General features: G+C 40.3%; 1 protein-coding gene across 2 annotated transcripts in view; it reads right to left on the reverse strand.

Moving 5' to 3' along the window:
• Nucleotides 1-3151: 3151 nt before the first annotated feature.
• Nucleotides 3152-14679, reverse strand: part of arnt2 (aryl-hydrocarbon receptor nuclear translocator 2) — a 76580-nt gene continuing 65052 nt past the window's right edge. For both annotated transcript variants that reach the window (XM_038693054.1, XM_038693053.1), the window contains 7 exons: nucleotides 12673-12748; nucleotides 11897-12020; nucleotides 11674-11776; nucleotides 11369-11507; nucleotides 8888-9038; nucleotides 7834-7979; nucleotides 3152-7701 (listed from right to left, as the gene is read on the reverse strand). In XM_038693054.1, coding sequence (XP_038548982.1) covers nucleotides 7603-7701; nucleotides 7834-7979; nucleotides 8888-9038; nucleotides 11369-11507; nucleotides 11674-11776; nucleotides 11897-12020; nucleotides 12673-12748 — 838 coding nt within the window. In that variant the 3' untranslated portion in view covers nucleotides 3152-7602. The remainder of the gene's footprint in view (nucleotides 7702-7833; nucleotides 7980-8887; nucleotides 9039-11368; nucleotides 11508-11673; nucleotides 11777-11896; nucleotides 12021-12672; nucleotides 12749-14679) is intronic.

Raw genomic sequence — 14679 nt, forward strand, 5'->3', positions numbered from 1 at the left:
GATTGCCATTAGCTGTTAATTGTCGAGATGGTGTTTGATTTGAAAAACTCTCAACTCAAGTGCTGTAAATAGTATTCAAATTGCATCTGGTCTCTTTACAGCGCCTCAGGCACTGAAACCATCACCGAGACACTGCTGTGCTGTGCATATCAGTGTGCGTGTGTGTGTATGTCTGAGATAGTGTTCAATTTGCATAAGCCACTGAGATATTATGCAGTGTGTGTTCATTGTGGTTGGTGGAGCATAGCTGCATGCTTGTCTGCAGTCTGTGCGTCTCCATGCTGACAGGTCCATCTTAAATCATGCTGCTGTGAATCTCCTCTGAACACAGTGACAACAGCATTCAAACCACAGAGAAAAAAAACAACCCATGGTGCCCATCAAGACTGCTGCTTGTTTACCTGCTTTTACACACTCAACACTCAACTTTTATTTCACCCAGCTCCATCCACCCTTTATATTTCATGTATATGTGACTGGATGCAATATGTCTGACCCTAGGGCCTCTGGAGACCAGGGGCATCATTTATAAAACTGTGCAGAAGATTCACGTCAAAAGGTTGCGTATGAACAATACACAAAGTGCTTACGCACAAAAATATTCTGATTTATGATATACAGTGTACGCACACATCCCACACTGATTTCCCTTAATAAAAAGCAATCTCCAAATTTGGCAGAGGTGAATGAGCTGCTTGTCCCACCCTTTAAAGACCCATAGTTGCATAAATATTCAGGGAAATTCTCTGTTTTCCTGGTCATAATTTTTTTAAGGTTAAAATCGATACTTACTACATACAAAGATGTTTCGCCTCAGTCTTCTTCAGACTGGCAGGGAATCCCAGCTATTTAGGCCCCATCCCAAAACCAATACGATCGCCGTCCACACCAGTGTTTTAGCTACGGAGTTGCTAAAGAGTTGATCCCTGTGTATATTAAAACGACGGTGTAAACATAAAGCAGATGGTCTATTCTGTACTTAGATGATTTGGCGAAAGAATAAAGAAATACAGACACAACAGATCTTTTTGAATGTACCAATAACTGCTGGGACTGTTACTGAATGTAACACAGGAGTTAAAAGCAACTGTGGTGGCGATATTTAGGGGAATTACGTTTTCTGAGGGTTCTTTCAGAGGTGTGTCAAGCAGGCTACAGACTCTTTTAATGTCATTCAGAATTTTTCAAAGTAAAAGCTTAGTTCAACTCCAGTACTACATTACAGTAAACAAGCTAAAACCACTAAAGAGGAAGTGATTTTGTGAGTAACTGTTATGGTCATGACTGAGATCTATTTCAGCACCGCTATTATTTATTTATTTATTTATATTTTTTGCTGCTATCAAAGCACCATAATAAAATGAAAACCTCTGTGGGGTCGTTATCAAGGTGATGGATACCACTTGGTTCATTAGTGCTCCTGTCCAAGTCAACGACCGTCATTGGCTTTGTCACAAGGCCAAATGTGAGTGTAGTAGGTGATTAGTAGTGCTGTAGCACTCCTCCCCTGTTGAGTGATGGTGGCTCTGTTCTGGTCAGTGTTAGGCAGTAACGCGTTACTGTAATAATATGACTTTACCCAGTAACTAGTAGTATAACTAATTGCTTTTCTAAATAAGTAATAGTAATATTATTAAAGTTACTAATGCAGCATCCTTGACGTGAATCCACGACTGCACCAAACTTTGTTGTTCATGTCACTTATAGCCAAAAACTAAAGGAAGAATGGAGAACGAGGGAGAGAGGCGTTCTTTCCACTTTTTGCTCTAAGATGCAAAGAGCATTGTCGTCTATTATAAACTCTGTGCGACCAGCAAAAAGCTTTCAGTGCGAACATTTCTACATCTGATTTATTGAAGTATCTGCTGAAGCAGCACAGCAACGTGAAACTTACAGATAGATAGTCCAGCAGCTGCTGTCACTGATGCTTGGACTCGTCGGGAGAGAGTGGTGGCTCTTGTAAAGAGGCTACATTTACAGAAAAAACAGCTGTTCAAAAGTGGGGATTTACTTGCTTTATTTTTTTATTTAATTAGTTATTAGTTACGAAACGTTAGGCCTAGGCTATATGCTTTGTAAAAACCATTCTCCTTGCTGCTGTTAACAATATGATATCAGTGCACCTACTATTAGGCATTATCATTATTTCAGGTAGAATGGTCCAAAAAAAAGATTTAACTGACACCGAAAAGTCAAAAATTGTAAAATGCCTTTGAGGCTGACGCAACACTCTTGAAATAGCTAAACCTTTGAGGCGGGGCCACCGGACAATCAAACTTGCTAATAGTCACAAAAAGCTCATGGAAAAGAAAAGACAAATTAACTGCAAAAGACTCGAGTAGAATTAAAAGTGAAGCTACCAGGAACCCATTATCCTCCAGTGCCACCATAATCCAGAACTGCAACCTACCTGGAGTGTCCAGAAGTACAAGGTGCCAAGTGCTCAGAGACACGGCCGAGGTCAGGAAGGCTGAAACACGACCACCACTGAACAAGATTCTCAAGTTGAAGCGTCAAGACTGGGCAAAGAAATACCTGAAGACAGATTTTTCAAAGGTTTTGTGGACAGATGAAATGAGAGTGACTCTTGATGGACCAGATGGACGGGCCTGTGGCTGGATCAGATTAAGACACCACCATGGTATGGGCTGTTATTATTAAGGATGAGCTAGTTGGACCTTTTCAGGTTGAGTATGGACTGGAACTCCACTCCCAAACCTACTGCCAGATTCTGAAGGATACTTTCTTCAAGCAGTGGGACAGACAGAAGTCCTCAGTTTTCAAGAAGGCCATGATCTTTATGCAGGACAAAGATCCATCACATGCATCCAAGCACTCCACTGCTTGGCAAGCTAACAAGGGCCTCAAAGATTCCCAAATAATGTCCTGGCCCCCATCCTTGCCTCACCTTGAATCATATTGAGAACTTCCAGTGTCGCCATTACCTCACAATGTGGTTTTCAGTCTGTAGTGCACAACCATGTAAATCCTGTTTCCACACTTCAGACCAAAATATGGGTTATGGCTGAGAAAATTATACTTTGACAATTTTTTCTTTAATACAAAAAAAGGCAAAATGAAGGATTTTGCCCTTCAAAAACTCAGTTCTGAATGTGAATGCATGCCTGAATAATGGAAGACAACAACTTTGAATGGAAGCCACATAACCAATAAGAATTTATTGTCACAAGCACAATTTGTTACACAAAAATAATGGGTCACATTTTCACAATTTATACAGGTCTAAAACTCAATGTACAATTAACAGACTAACTAAGTACCAATAGTTAAATATGTACTCACATTGCGCACAATATCATTAAAACCTACACAAAAAACATGTACTGTGTGAAAGTAACACGAGTCGACAAAAAAATCACATTATTTACAAAAAAAACATCAATTTGCGATCTTTAGCAAAAGGACTCGATGTCTGTTCAAGGTTCTCACATCCGTCTGTCAGAGACATTATACAATCTATCATGTAAAAGCTCCCCCGCTAGAAAGTATTATTTAGTCTCTTAATAGTTGAAAAGATTATAAAGTAATAAAGTCAAGTAGCCAGAGCTGAAGAACACCAAATACACTTGTAAATACTGCACTTTGCTTGGACAGTATGGCGGTTTTTCCCTTTTAAAGCAGGCTGGTGAGATTAGCAGTTATCTTCATGAAGTGCACTTTAAGCCTTAGCTTAGCAACTGCCTGCAATTAGTTTTTTTTTTCATTTATACACAGAATCATACTACACTCGCATCAGGTTCTTCTTTAGAGTTGTGGACATCACTACATATAGGTTACATAATAAGTGGTGATGGATGGAGAGAGTGAGGGCCGCACTAGGTGGAGGTGGTCAACTACTATTGGTCCTATTGGTCTTACTATCAGTACAGACTGATATCCTGTCTGGACGGAAACCAGGGGCCAGCAAAAAGAAAAGAAAAGAAACACAGAACTAAGCAAACATGAGCTAAACATTACATTGCTGTGTGTCCACTTTGTTCTGTTTTCTATCAGTCACTGTGGAATTATGTGCACATGAACATGTATAAAGCACACTGACTTGTTCTTAATTTGGCACTGATAACATCCACTGGTGTACCCTAATAATGCAGCCTCTGTGTCACATGTGACACCAGCAGGTCAAATGTATGACCCAGTGTCTTACTGCCACACTGCTGTATGAACTGGGTGACCTATATTAACTTGTGTGCTCACGCCACAATATAATCATACTTTTGAAGTATGAGCCAGACAATGTTTTGAAAGTATTCCCCCCCTCAGTCAACATCACAGTTGAACAAGAACTCTGACAATTCCGGGCAGACATTTCTGGAGTAATACCGGCATAAAATCCTCAACAGATAAGTAATGATTAAAGCAACATTATGTTGTATTTTTATACATTATTTAAAATAACAGTTTCTAAATCATTTTGATGCTTCACTTGTAATGGTCACCAATACTACCTTAATGTACTACTGCTGATGTGATGAACATCTTTTTGTGTATTGTTTTTCCTTCATGTTAAAAAAACTGTATATTATATCAGAGGCCTTTGGGGTAAACACAGAATGTAGGATGGACTATCACTTGTTATTATTATATATTATGTTATTTCTTTCATTATTGTTTGCAGCCTGGATATGTGTTAAAAGAGTGGGAAGCAGTGTTGTCAAAAATTATCGATTTTATGAAACATATTGATTATGAATTTTTAAGGGTTTTAATACTTATTTTCCACAGTATCAATACTGAAAACGCACTTCTCTTCTCCCGACAGCTACCTGACGCACACACCGCTGCAGCGCTCACGTAGCCCCACCTCCTCTCACTCATAGTACCATCTTCTCGTCACTCCTTCGTTTGGGTTGATTCACGTTTTTTTCTGCCTTTTGGACACATTATTTTTTTCCTTATGTATGTTGTGATTGGATTCTAGCTGTGAGTGCGTCAAGTCTTTCTGCCTGCCTGCCTTGCTGTGCTGTGATTGGCTAGTAGTACTACTCATCGACACTGCTGATATTTGGATAATGTAAATTATATAATATGAATATAAATGTTTTAAATCTTTATATCTATAGAGGAAGTGCAACACAGTTGTTTAATAGTTTAATTTAATAGTGTATTTATAACCATCACATTTTTCAGAGAACATTACACTCAGTCCTGAGCCAAATAACAAAATAGGTAAGATGATTTAAATGCAATAAAAGAAACTGTACGGTGCAAATTTTGAGCATTACACACTTAATTTCCTGTATTCGTTTCTGCACCAATTTATGGTGGAAATGTTTTTATGTATATAAAGGGAAACGCAAAATTCAGGTGGCAGGTGACAATTCAGAATACATAGTGTCCCCAGTGTAAATGGTACCTATGATTTTGGTTTGCTGTGACTTTACTCTTTTTGGGTAGCTTTAGTGATGGTCCGTGGTTGCTGCATTTGATTTGGAATAAGGTCACATAAATTAACTGATGCTGTTCTACTTAACACACAGTATTAGTAACTTCACCTAATTTCTAAGATTAATTGATTTTGTAATTAAATTCAGTCATTTAATAAAGGTTTATCAAACATCAATATTTTTCAAGGTATTGAATCAAAGTTGGAAAAACACTAGTGGGAAGTTTCAGAGGGAATCCCAGAGACATGCGCCATGCAACAGTAATACAGAGCCCACTTATATGTTGGGACTACTGCATCATCCCATCGGCTAAACGGATCGAGGCTGTGAAGAGACCAAAAAAGACTTTGAAGGAAGCGAGGAAGAGAAAAAGAGAGAGTGACTGTAAAGTGACCGGACAAGAGTAAATATCAGACTAGTTTTTACTTGTTGAGCTAAAAGAGCTGAAAGGATGCAGGACAGATGCCGAGCTGTTGACCAGTCAGTAATAACTTATCAGCTGCTTGCTGTGTTGTTGCGCTTGCTTGATGTTTGCATGTATTAGCAGAGTTTTCGACTCGAGCAAAAACAGCCAGAGTTTTCACAGACAGAGGTTTACCCGCTAGGTATAAATCTAGAGCTGATGTTAGCAAACTTACGAGATAACACACTCAGACATCAATAAAATTACTGTAAGTGCTCTTGCGTCGGTTGCTGTCTAGCTTTGTTGGCTAACTTGCCAGTTTTAAGCAACATTATGCTGGTGGAGAGCCGGAACAAGGCAAGCAGCAATATAACTGCGCTCAGCAGCCTATACGGACACTGCGTAAGCAAATGGCAGAGGTGAAGAGACTGAAGTGGACGTTGATGGAGGGAGCTAACAGAAAAAGTGAGTGACCAAGCCAGAGGATGCAGAATTGGCGAGAGCTTTATGAAAAATACTGCTGCAGGCCAGACGCCTCTGAATTGGCTTTCTTTCTGTTGGACTAGTAAATTCTGTTGTATTTCTGTATAATATTGCTGTTTTCCTGTAAGCAAAGTTGTCAACTTGCTAGTTTTTCATCATAATGTAATCAAATCAAATGAACATGTACAGTTGTCCTTGTTTAGACTGTACTGAATTACACTGTGAAACAGTAGGATGCCAAAATCACACAAAACATCTTACATAATGTTGCTTTAAGGTGTTACTGTGTCTTTTTACAGTTAAATGAAAAGTGAAGATACTGTGCAGTAGAACACTACATTAACACTGTGACTAGGACTGAAAATGATCTACTAACATGGTTCTTGTTAAGTCAATAAAAAAAAATTAGGTCAAATTTACTGCAACATGTTTCAGTTGTTCAGAAACATCAACTAAAATAATCCTACCAACAGACGTGCTGGCAGAGTCAAACTGGGCTTGTCCTTATCCTCAGACTACTTTGTGTAACCCCTGTTTAGAGAATAATACGACTAGTGTCAGAAGTGACATGAAATGCATTATGGTAATAACTGTAGTTGAAACATGCTAGCAATCACACTTACTACATGGCAGTTCCTCTCATTTTGTGGATGAGAGTAGGAAATGTTTTGCTCAGTTTTTTACTCAGACGTAAATATTCCATCCTGAAAACAAGCATATATTCTGGCAGACAGCAATGCACACATTTGCAGTTCTGTTCTGTGTGGCTTATGAAATATAATAATTGCAGACATATATATGATATCATGTGGATGTAGATTTTTGGTGAAAACCTTTAGTTTTGCTTTGTCAAATCTGAAAGAGAGGAAGTGTAAAATCTTAATATAATAATACTGGTACTAGTCTCAAATCACAAATCCAGCTATCATCACCTGACAGACAGATGATGACTCCACCATTTGTTGCTGATGATGACTCCACCATTTGTTCAAAGAGCTTGAGACGACGTCCATCATTGCGACGACGGACAGCTGATACAGGTTGACTGATGTTCCTTCCCTCTGAGCAGGGTTGCTCTTTGCAGCCATGAGGTACATTTATGTTCACAGACATACTGCAGGCCTTGGAGCCCAAACATTAGTGCACTGTGTGTGTGTATGTGTGCGAATAACAAGTGTACCTAGACATACACTGTACCGCACATCAGCTGTGTGTTGGTGATCCAGCAATAGAGAAAAATGAGACAACATGAGAGATGAGTGCAAACATCAGTCCAGGTCTGAAAGGGGGAGTGATGGAGAGAGGGGGGAATTACTCAGAGAAGGGTGGGAACATGCCGAGGTCAGCGAAGTCCTCGATGTTGTAGTTGGCTGTTCCCTGGGTAGGATCTCCAGCCATTGGTAACATGTCCTGCAGAGACACAGGAGAGGGGGATCCAAGGTCAGGGGCGTGCTGAGGACACACAGCTCTTATCAGACATATCACATATCTGTGTATACTGGTCTGCCGCCAGCAGCTGGAAAGACGGACTGTGTGTGTTACCTGGAAAACTTCTGTCTGGCCCGGGTTAGGGTGTGTGTGCTGTTCCCCGGCCTGCTGGGAGTGATGCTGGTTCTGCCACTGGGACCAGACCTCACTGGGGCGACCCTGGAACTGTGCTCCACTCTGACTGCTCTCCCCCGACACATCTGGAAACACATACAGGGACAATGTTATGCCATGACACCAGCTGTGCAAGTCCAGTTAAGATCAGTCGGTGAGTGTGAAGCAGGAAATGTATTTTAGTAGCAATGGTACAGGGGTGATCTTTGTGTCTCAAGCAGTGTTAGTTTCTAAACAATTGAGAAAAACATCAATCATTATTGAACACTGAAAAATCTGAAAAAAGCTATTATATATTTCTTTCCTCGGCACATCCAGCACTCCACAATTACCATAATCAGTGCGAGTTGCAGGTAAATAACCAAACAATCTAACATGAGTTCTGTTTAATCTAAAAGTAAAAAATAACTTCACAGCACATTCAAAACCAGACTGTGGTGTTGCACTTTAGAAAAAACACAAACATCTCTAACTCCAGTAATCACGAGAGAGCACACCGCATGAATCAGCTGGCAGGTTAGTCTACATACAGACTATTAGGCTACAGAGGTGATTAGCTGCCCTGACTAACAACACACACACACACACAAAGGCTAGTGAATTTATAATTAGGGGCATATGTCTGGGAAGCTGGCTGACTTTGTCATTTGCAAGTATATTGCCTGTTTAGAGGAAGCAATGCAACTTTCTGCCTTTAGTAGTTTCCACCATGCAAACTCTTCTGCAACAATATTCACCCCTGTCTTGAAACAATTTTATCTTTCTACCCTTTAGTTTCTTTGCTGCCTGTGGTAAGTCTTGAAATATGCATGCTTTATTTATTGCCAAGCCCAACCTAACCTGTGCTTCTATCACACACTGTTCTCTTTTACTGTGATATGATTTACTTATGATTGATAAGATTCTGTTGGCAGACAAAAAACACACACACAGAGATTTACTCAACAGACCAGCCAGTAATAAATGAGGATAAAAGATGAAGATGAGGGCTCACCAAAAGCTGTGCTGCGGTTTGTCAGTCCTGAGTAGGCGTTGCCGCTGGGGGAGGAAGTGGCTGGGGACGACAGGGGACTGTAGGAGGCTGGGTCGGTTTGGTAGCTGTGACCAGAACCAATACCAAATGGACTGGACTGGGCTTTACTGGACTGGAGAGCACAGATACTGATTAGATATACAGCAGATCAGGGTTGTTGCAACCTTGAGTACTGTCAGCTCAAGGTTCAGTCTCATACAGGATACAGGGTTCACAGATCAGTGCACATTCTTTTTAATCAGCTTTCCTGAAACTATTATTTATGACTTCCTCACAAATGAAATGTACAAAAAATTGAAAAAGGATCAGACACTGTGACACATTAACATTATTTTCATGACTTGGCCAAACTATAAAATTTTAATGTTTGAAAAATGTGCTCTGCCAAATGAGCTTGATCCAGCTACTGTGTTCATGTAACATCATTTTCTAACCGGTAGCAGCTATGGGGCGAAATTAGACAGTCGCAAATGTGTATTGCATAATCTACAATGTGTACAACAAAATCCAGGGCTAATTTCAGGCTTTACTGTTAGCAGAGACAAGCATTTGAAATGATTCATCTGAGGCTCATGGGTATTATAGTATTTTGAAGCTGTCTGTCATGCAAAAATTGCTGTCATGCTACTGGTTCTAACATAAACCTACATGACTGACATCCAGGAGAGTCCTTTGTTTCTGTTAAGCAACACTGAGGATACTGTTGAATGAAAACATTAAATTGGAATACAGTATGAAGAAAAACACTCCCGGAACCAGCAGCCCCTGCCACTTTGCAACTTTATTATTACTACTCGTTGTGGTAAATTATATCATTTACAAAAACAAGGACACAATCTGTGTCTGTTCAAGAAAATGTGCATGTGACGTTTGAGTTATTGTGTGGGCTGCAGCTGTGTTTCTTTACTTTACTCCTGTCATTCAAGCATCTGGCTGTTTTTAAGAACATCGGACCAAAATACATTTTGGGTCTTGGTATAGTTAAAAAAACAACATGATGACTTAGTGGCACAGTCTTCTGTCATTCTTTCAAAACAACTCTTCTGCCAAATGAGTAAATGTAAATTGTTTTGAGAAGTGCACCAGTGTGTGGAAGATGCTTAGCACATTAGGGTGCTTGGGGAACACGCACACACACATACAAAACATGGCAAATAAGACGAGTCCTCCTGTTGTTCTGTGATCGGGTACAGGAGGAGCAGATAAAATGAGCTTGGCAATCTTGGCCTCCATGGAAATTGCTGACTTTATTATTGATACAGAAGGCAATGGTTCTACATCAGTTACAAACACTGCTTGTGTGTGTGGTGGTGATGGTGCAGTGGATAAGACACATGCCTTAGGTGAGAGACCTGGGTTCAATTCCCCGCGCACACGGACAGCAGCGGACCTCGCGGACGAGGACTACTTCTGTTTATACGACTTTCTGAAGTGAGCTTGGCGGATTCGTTCCACACATGCACAGTAGATCGGTTGGTGCCCTGGTACTGTAGTCGGCCATAAAAAACGTGAGGCACCAGGACGTCTGCACAGACCCTACGCTCTAGGCGTGCGACCTCTGACATACTTAGCAATTGTAAGTCGCTTTGGATAAAAGTGTCAGCTAAATGAATAAATGTAAATGTGTGTATGTGTATTTGACCTGTTCAAGTTGCAGACTCGTTGTAGACTACACAGTCATGTAGTATTAGATGAACTCAAAGGAAGAGTTTCCTCACTGTCACATCACAGATGACATGTTTTAGAGACATGTGGTGGTTAGGAAATGGTTTCTCGTAGCTTTGGATTGAATTAACAGAGTGCTGGTAAAGGGATAAACTAGATGTGAATATGCTGCATAGTAGAAAGTAGTAATTGTGGCAGATTATATGTAAGGTAATAACTAATTCATGACAACAAATATATATATAATTTTTGCCTATTCAAGAGAGCCCTGTTTACCATTAATATTATAGCAGTGACATGAGATTTAATATATGATATTATTATTATTAGTAGTAGCAGTAGTAGTAGCAGTAGTAGTAGTAGTAGTAGGATATTGGTATTTTTTATAGTTTCTGTTTTGCTGGCCCCCACAATACAAACACTATTTAATTTAATGTTCATTAGTAATAGTAGTCCATAATGTATAACATCAGATATTTGTAAAATGTTATCTGTAGTTTTATATATTTTACTCTTATTTATCAAAACTTTGACATATTTTGTTATACTTTTGTTCAAAGTACTATTTATAACAATAAAAAAGTTTCTTTTCACACTGCATTATGTCATGGTATCTTGGTATGGTAACATAACAAATACACAGGTTAATCTTTGTTTATGTTATGCATTTCTTAAAATAAGGGGGAAAAAGAATATCGGCCGATATATTGGCATATTGGATTTTAAAATCCTCAAATATTGAAATCGGCATCGGTCTTAAAAGTATGAAAATATTACCTGTCCAGAGAAGGGGGGTCGGTTGCCTGACCATGCCACCTGGCCTGGGTTGAGCTGTCTGGAGATCTGAGCTAGATTCTGATTGGATGAGCCTGATGGCTGGATGTCGTTCACACCAGGGACATGGATCACAGAGGAACTGTGTGCACAAAGACACACACACAAACAAAGAAAAAGAAAAGTGAGAAATATGAAGCTCAGTCAGGCTTCACTTTTCTCCAGAGACACACTGAGGTCTAACCAGCTGAGTTATGCATGTAACGTGCTGAGCATTCCATGCACTAACACAGATCACTGACATGTACCTGAAGCTTTTTCCAGAGTGTCCCTGCTGGAAGGGAGAGCTCTGCGAGTAGAGCTGCTGTCCTCCAGCTGTAGAGGAAGGAACCATCATCTTCTTATCTCCAGCTACACACACAAACACACAGACCAGGGTCAGCTTTGATTAAAAAGAAAGCTAAATCAGAAACTGTCAGGACATATGATGTGTATGCAGATGTTGTCTGTTTTTGTGAGTGTGTGTCCTACAGCCAGAGATGCTGGTGTACATCTCAGCAAAGCGTGGGTCTCTCTCCTGGGAGAAGAGGGCTTCTGTCTTGTCAATGCTCTTCCCTGCCTCATGGACTCCACCGCTGACACTGGCCACAGGAACCTGAGGGTAGGGGTGAATGTGGGGATGGGCGAGGGGTAGGAAGGGGGGTTGATGTTACAGATTATTTGACTCAGGTCACAGAAAATAACACAAACTATCCACACGCCTACCCAGACAAAAATAGTCTCATTAGCTAGGATTCCATTCAAATATTTTTCATGTCAATCATCAGGGTCAGCTTTTTAGCCAACTAGCCATGCAAAAAAGTCCTTCTTTCGTGATTGAATAAACATATAGAGATTGTTATTAAATAACAATTCTATTTTTGTTTTTACAACCTGGGAACTGAAATATTTTGCCAGCATTGTAATATCTATCTATCCTGTACGCAGGATAAGCCACTGATGATGGATGGATGAATGGATGGAATATCTATGTGCACATAAATTGCACAACAAACATGTACAACTACAAAACAAGTGTTCTGTTTATGCATCTCTGCATTTCTTTACATGAACAGCTGCTATACATAAATATGTGGTAATTCAATATATGAACAGCTTTTTATGAATATAAGACACATATCTGTCTGACTATGAAGGTGCCCAGTACATCACATACAATTTGAATATTATTTAGTAATTATATCCAATGACAGATCTTCTTAACCAGTTAAGTGGGGTGGTGAAGTGGCTCTACAGCAGAGGGTTACCTGGGAAAGATCGTAGGCAGTCAGTCCATCTCTCTGGTGAACCTCCAGTTCTGCCTGCTGCTGCTGCTGTAGCTGCCTGAAAAACACACCAAATACACCATCAGCAGCTCAGACTACAAACAGACACATACAGTATGTTATTGAATTGAAGCTACCTCCATTTTAAATCCAATATAACAAGATAACTGTCATGATAAATAAATATTTAAACGTAGATGATGAGTGTTTCTTGGAGCAGGAGGCACTGAACCCAATGACACAATAAACCCAGGTGGAGTAAAAAGGACAAGGGGAGAAGAACAAGGGGAAGTACAGGCAGAAGAACATCATTGACACTTAAGACACGTAGAATCTTATCAGCAGAAGTTTGTTTGCTTTACGATTCCTGGTAACAGGACGTCCTGACTTATTTTAAGAAATATTTTCAGACTTCTGGTGGAGCAAGCAACTAAGATGGCCGCGTAGGGGAATCCGCTATGAAACCGTTCACCGTACCCCCTCCTTTATATAGTGGGGAGAACAAGTATTTGATACACTGCTGATTTTGCAGGTTTTCCTACTTACAAAGCATGTAGAGGTCTGTCATTTTTATCATAGGTACACTTCAACTGTGAGAGACGGAATCTAAAACAAAAATCCAGAAAATCACATGGGTGATTTGTCTGGATTCATCAGCTTGTTAGCTCAGCTGCGGTACCCATCTGTGGTGGGTCTGGGGTAGCCGCCGTGTACTCCTCTGTGCCCTCCTGAGTCTGCCGAGTTAAACTTCTCAAACCGTAATGTGTAAGGATTTTCTGGACTGGTTGCATTTTTATATGAAGTTGCGATTTTCCGCACGCTTATTTTCTGTATTTAGGATACTGTATGTTCAGTTATTCTGTTCAGTCCCCGTCCGTCATTGTCGTATGATGTGTGTTCTACCTGTTCTACCATGTTGGATGTTGCCAGTTTCCAGGACCCGTGAGTTTTGTTTTGCCTGGTGTTTTGGTTTAATAAACCCTGGAACTGAATCTCTGCTCGCAGTGTCGTGCATTTGGGCTCTCACCTGCTTTGCGCACCCTCGACCATGACACAAGACCAAAGCCTGAGTGCCATGGTAGACACGGCTACCAAAAAAATCGCCCAACTTCAGGAGAAAAGAAATACTTACGCTAGCCGCTGTAATAATGTCCGTAGAGTTGGAGTAGTGGAGAGTGCCAAAGGAGGCGACAAGTTTATGCAGGCATCTCTGGAAGAAGCATTGGATAATGAAATGGGTCTGGACTTTTGATTGACCGTGCCCATAGAGCAGGTCAGCGGGGCAACACAGACCAGCATTTCCTGGTGCGTTTCCTGAGATTTGGAGCCAAAGAAGCAGTGCTAAGGGCAGAACTGGGAGAAGGAGCGTGTGGAATGGAGCATCGTTGTTTCTGTTGAATGAACTGAACGACTGATTTGTGGAGAATCTAACCGATCTAACGATGTTCAGCATGTCCATAATGACATATTGAGTATACGTTTAAATATTAATATTTGTATTAACGATCTAAGCAGCTTAGAAGCAGCTAAAGCGGTGACCACGCGGGGTTTAAGAGGTTTGATACATCCAAAGAACTTCTATAAAAACCAGACCAGCCGTTTAATGGAGGCAGGTGTTTATTTTTCAAAATGTGTTCCAACACCAGGCCAGTAAAGGAGGCAGGCGTCAGTTATGCCAGCAACAGGGATATAACTCAAATGAAGATGCTATCTGAGCTGTAGGGTCCAACAGTTGATAATATTTCAGAGCGAAGGGACATGCAGGAAGCTCTATTCTCTGTGGCTGAACTCATTTGAATCTAAAATGAATGTAACAATAGAAATAAGCAAAACACAGCAGATTAATGACATCATTTCTAACGAAAATTGAAAAGACCAGATGGAAGGTAGAAGAAAAATAAATGCACAACATGATATTATAGCTGTTTTTTGATGGAACGCGGCACAATTTGCCAAATGCAGCATATTGTCAGTTATCAGCCATATTCA

The sequence above is a fragment of the Micropterus salmoides genome, unplaced genomic scaffold, assembly GCF_014851395.1.
Source record: "Micropterus salmoides isolate LMB-PRFRI ecotype aquatic unplaced genomic scaffold, ASM1485139v1 Ms_hic_scaffold_3, whole genome shotgun sequence".
NCBI classification, from domain to species: Eukaryota; Metazoa; Chordata; class Actinopteri; order Centrarchiformes; family Centrarchidae; genus Micropterus; species Micropterus salmoides.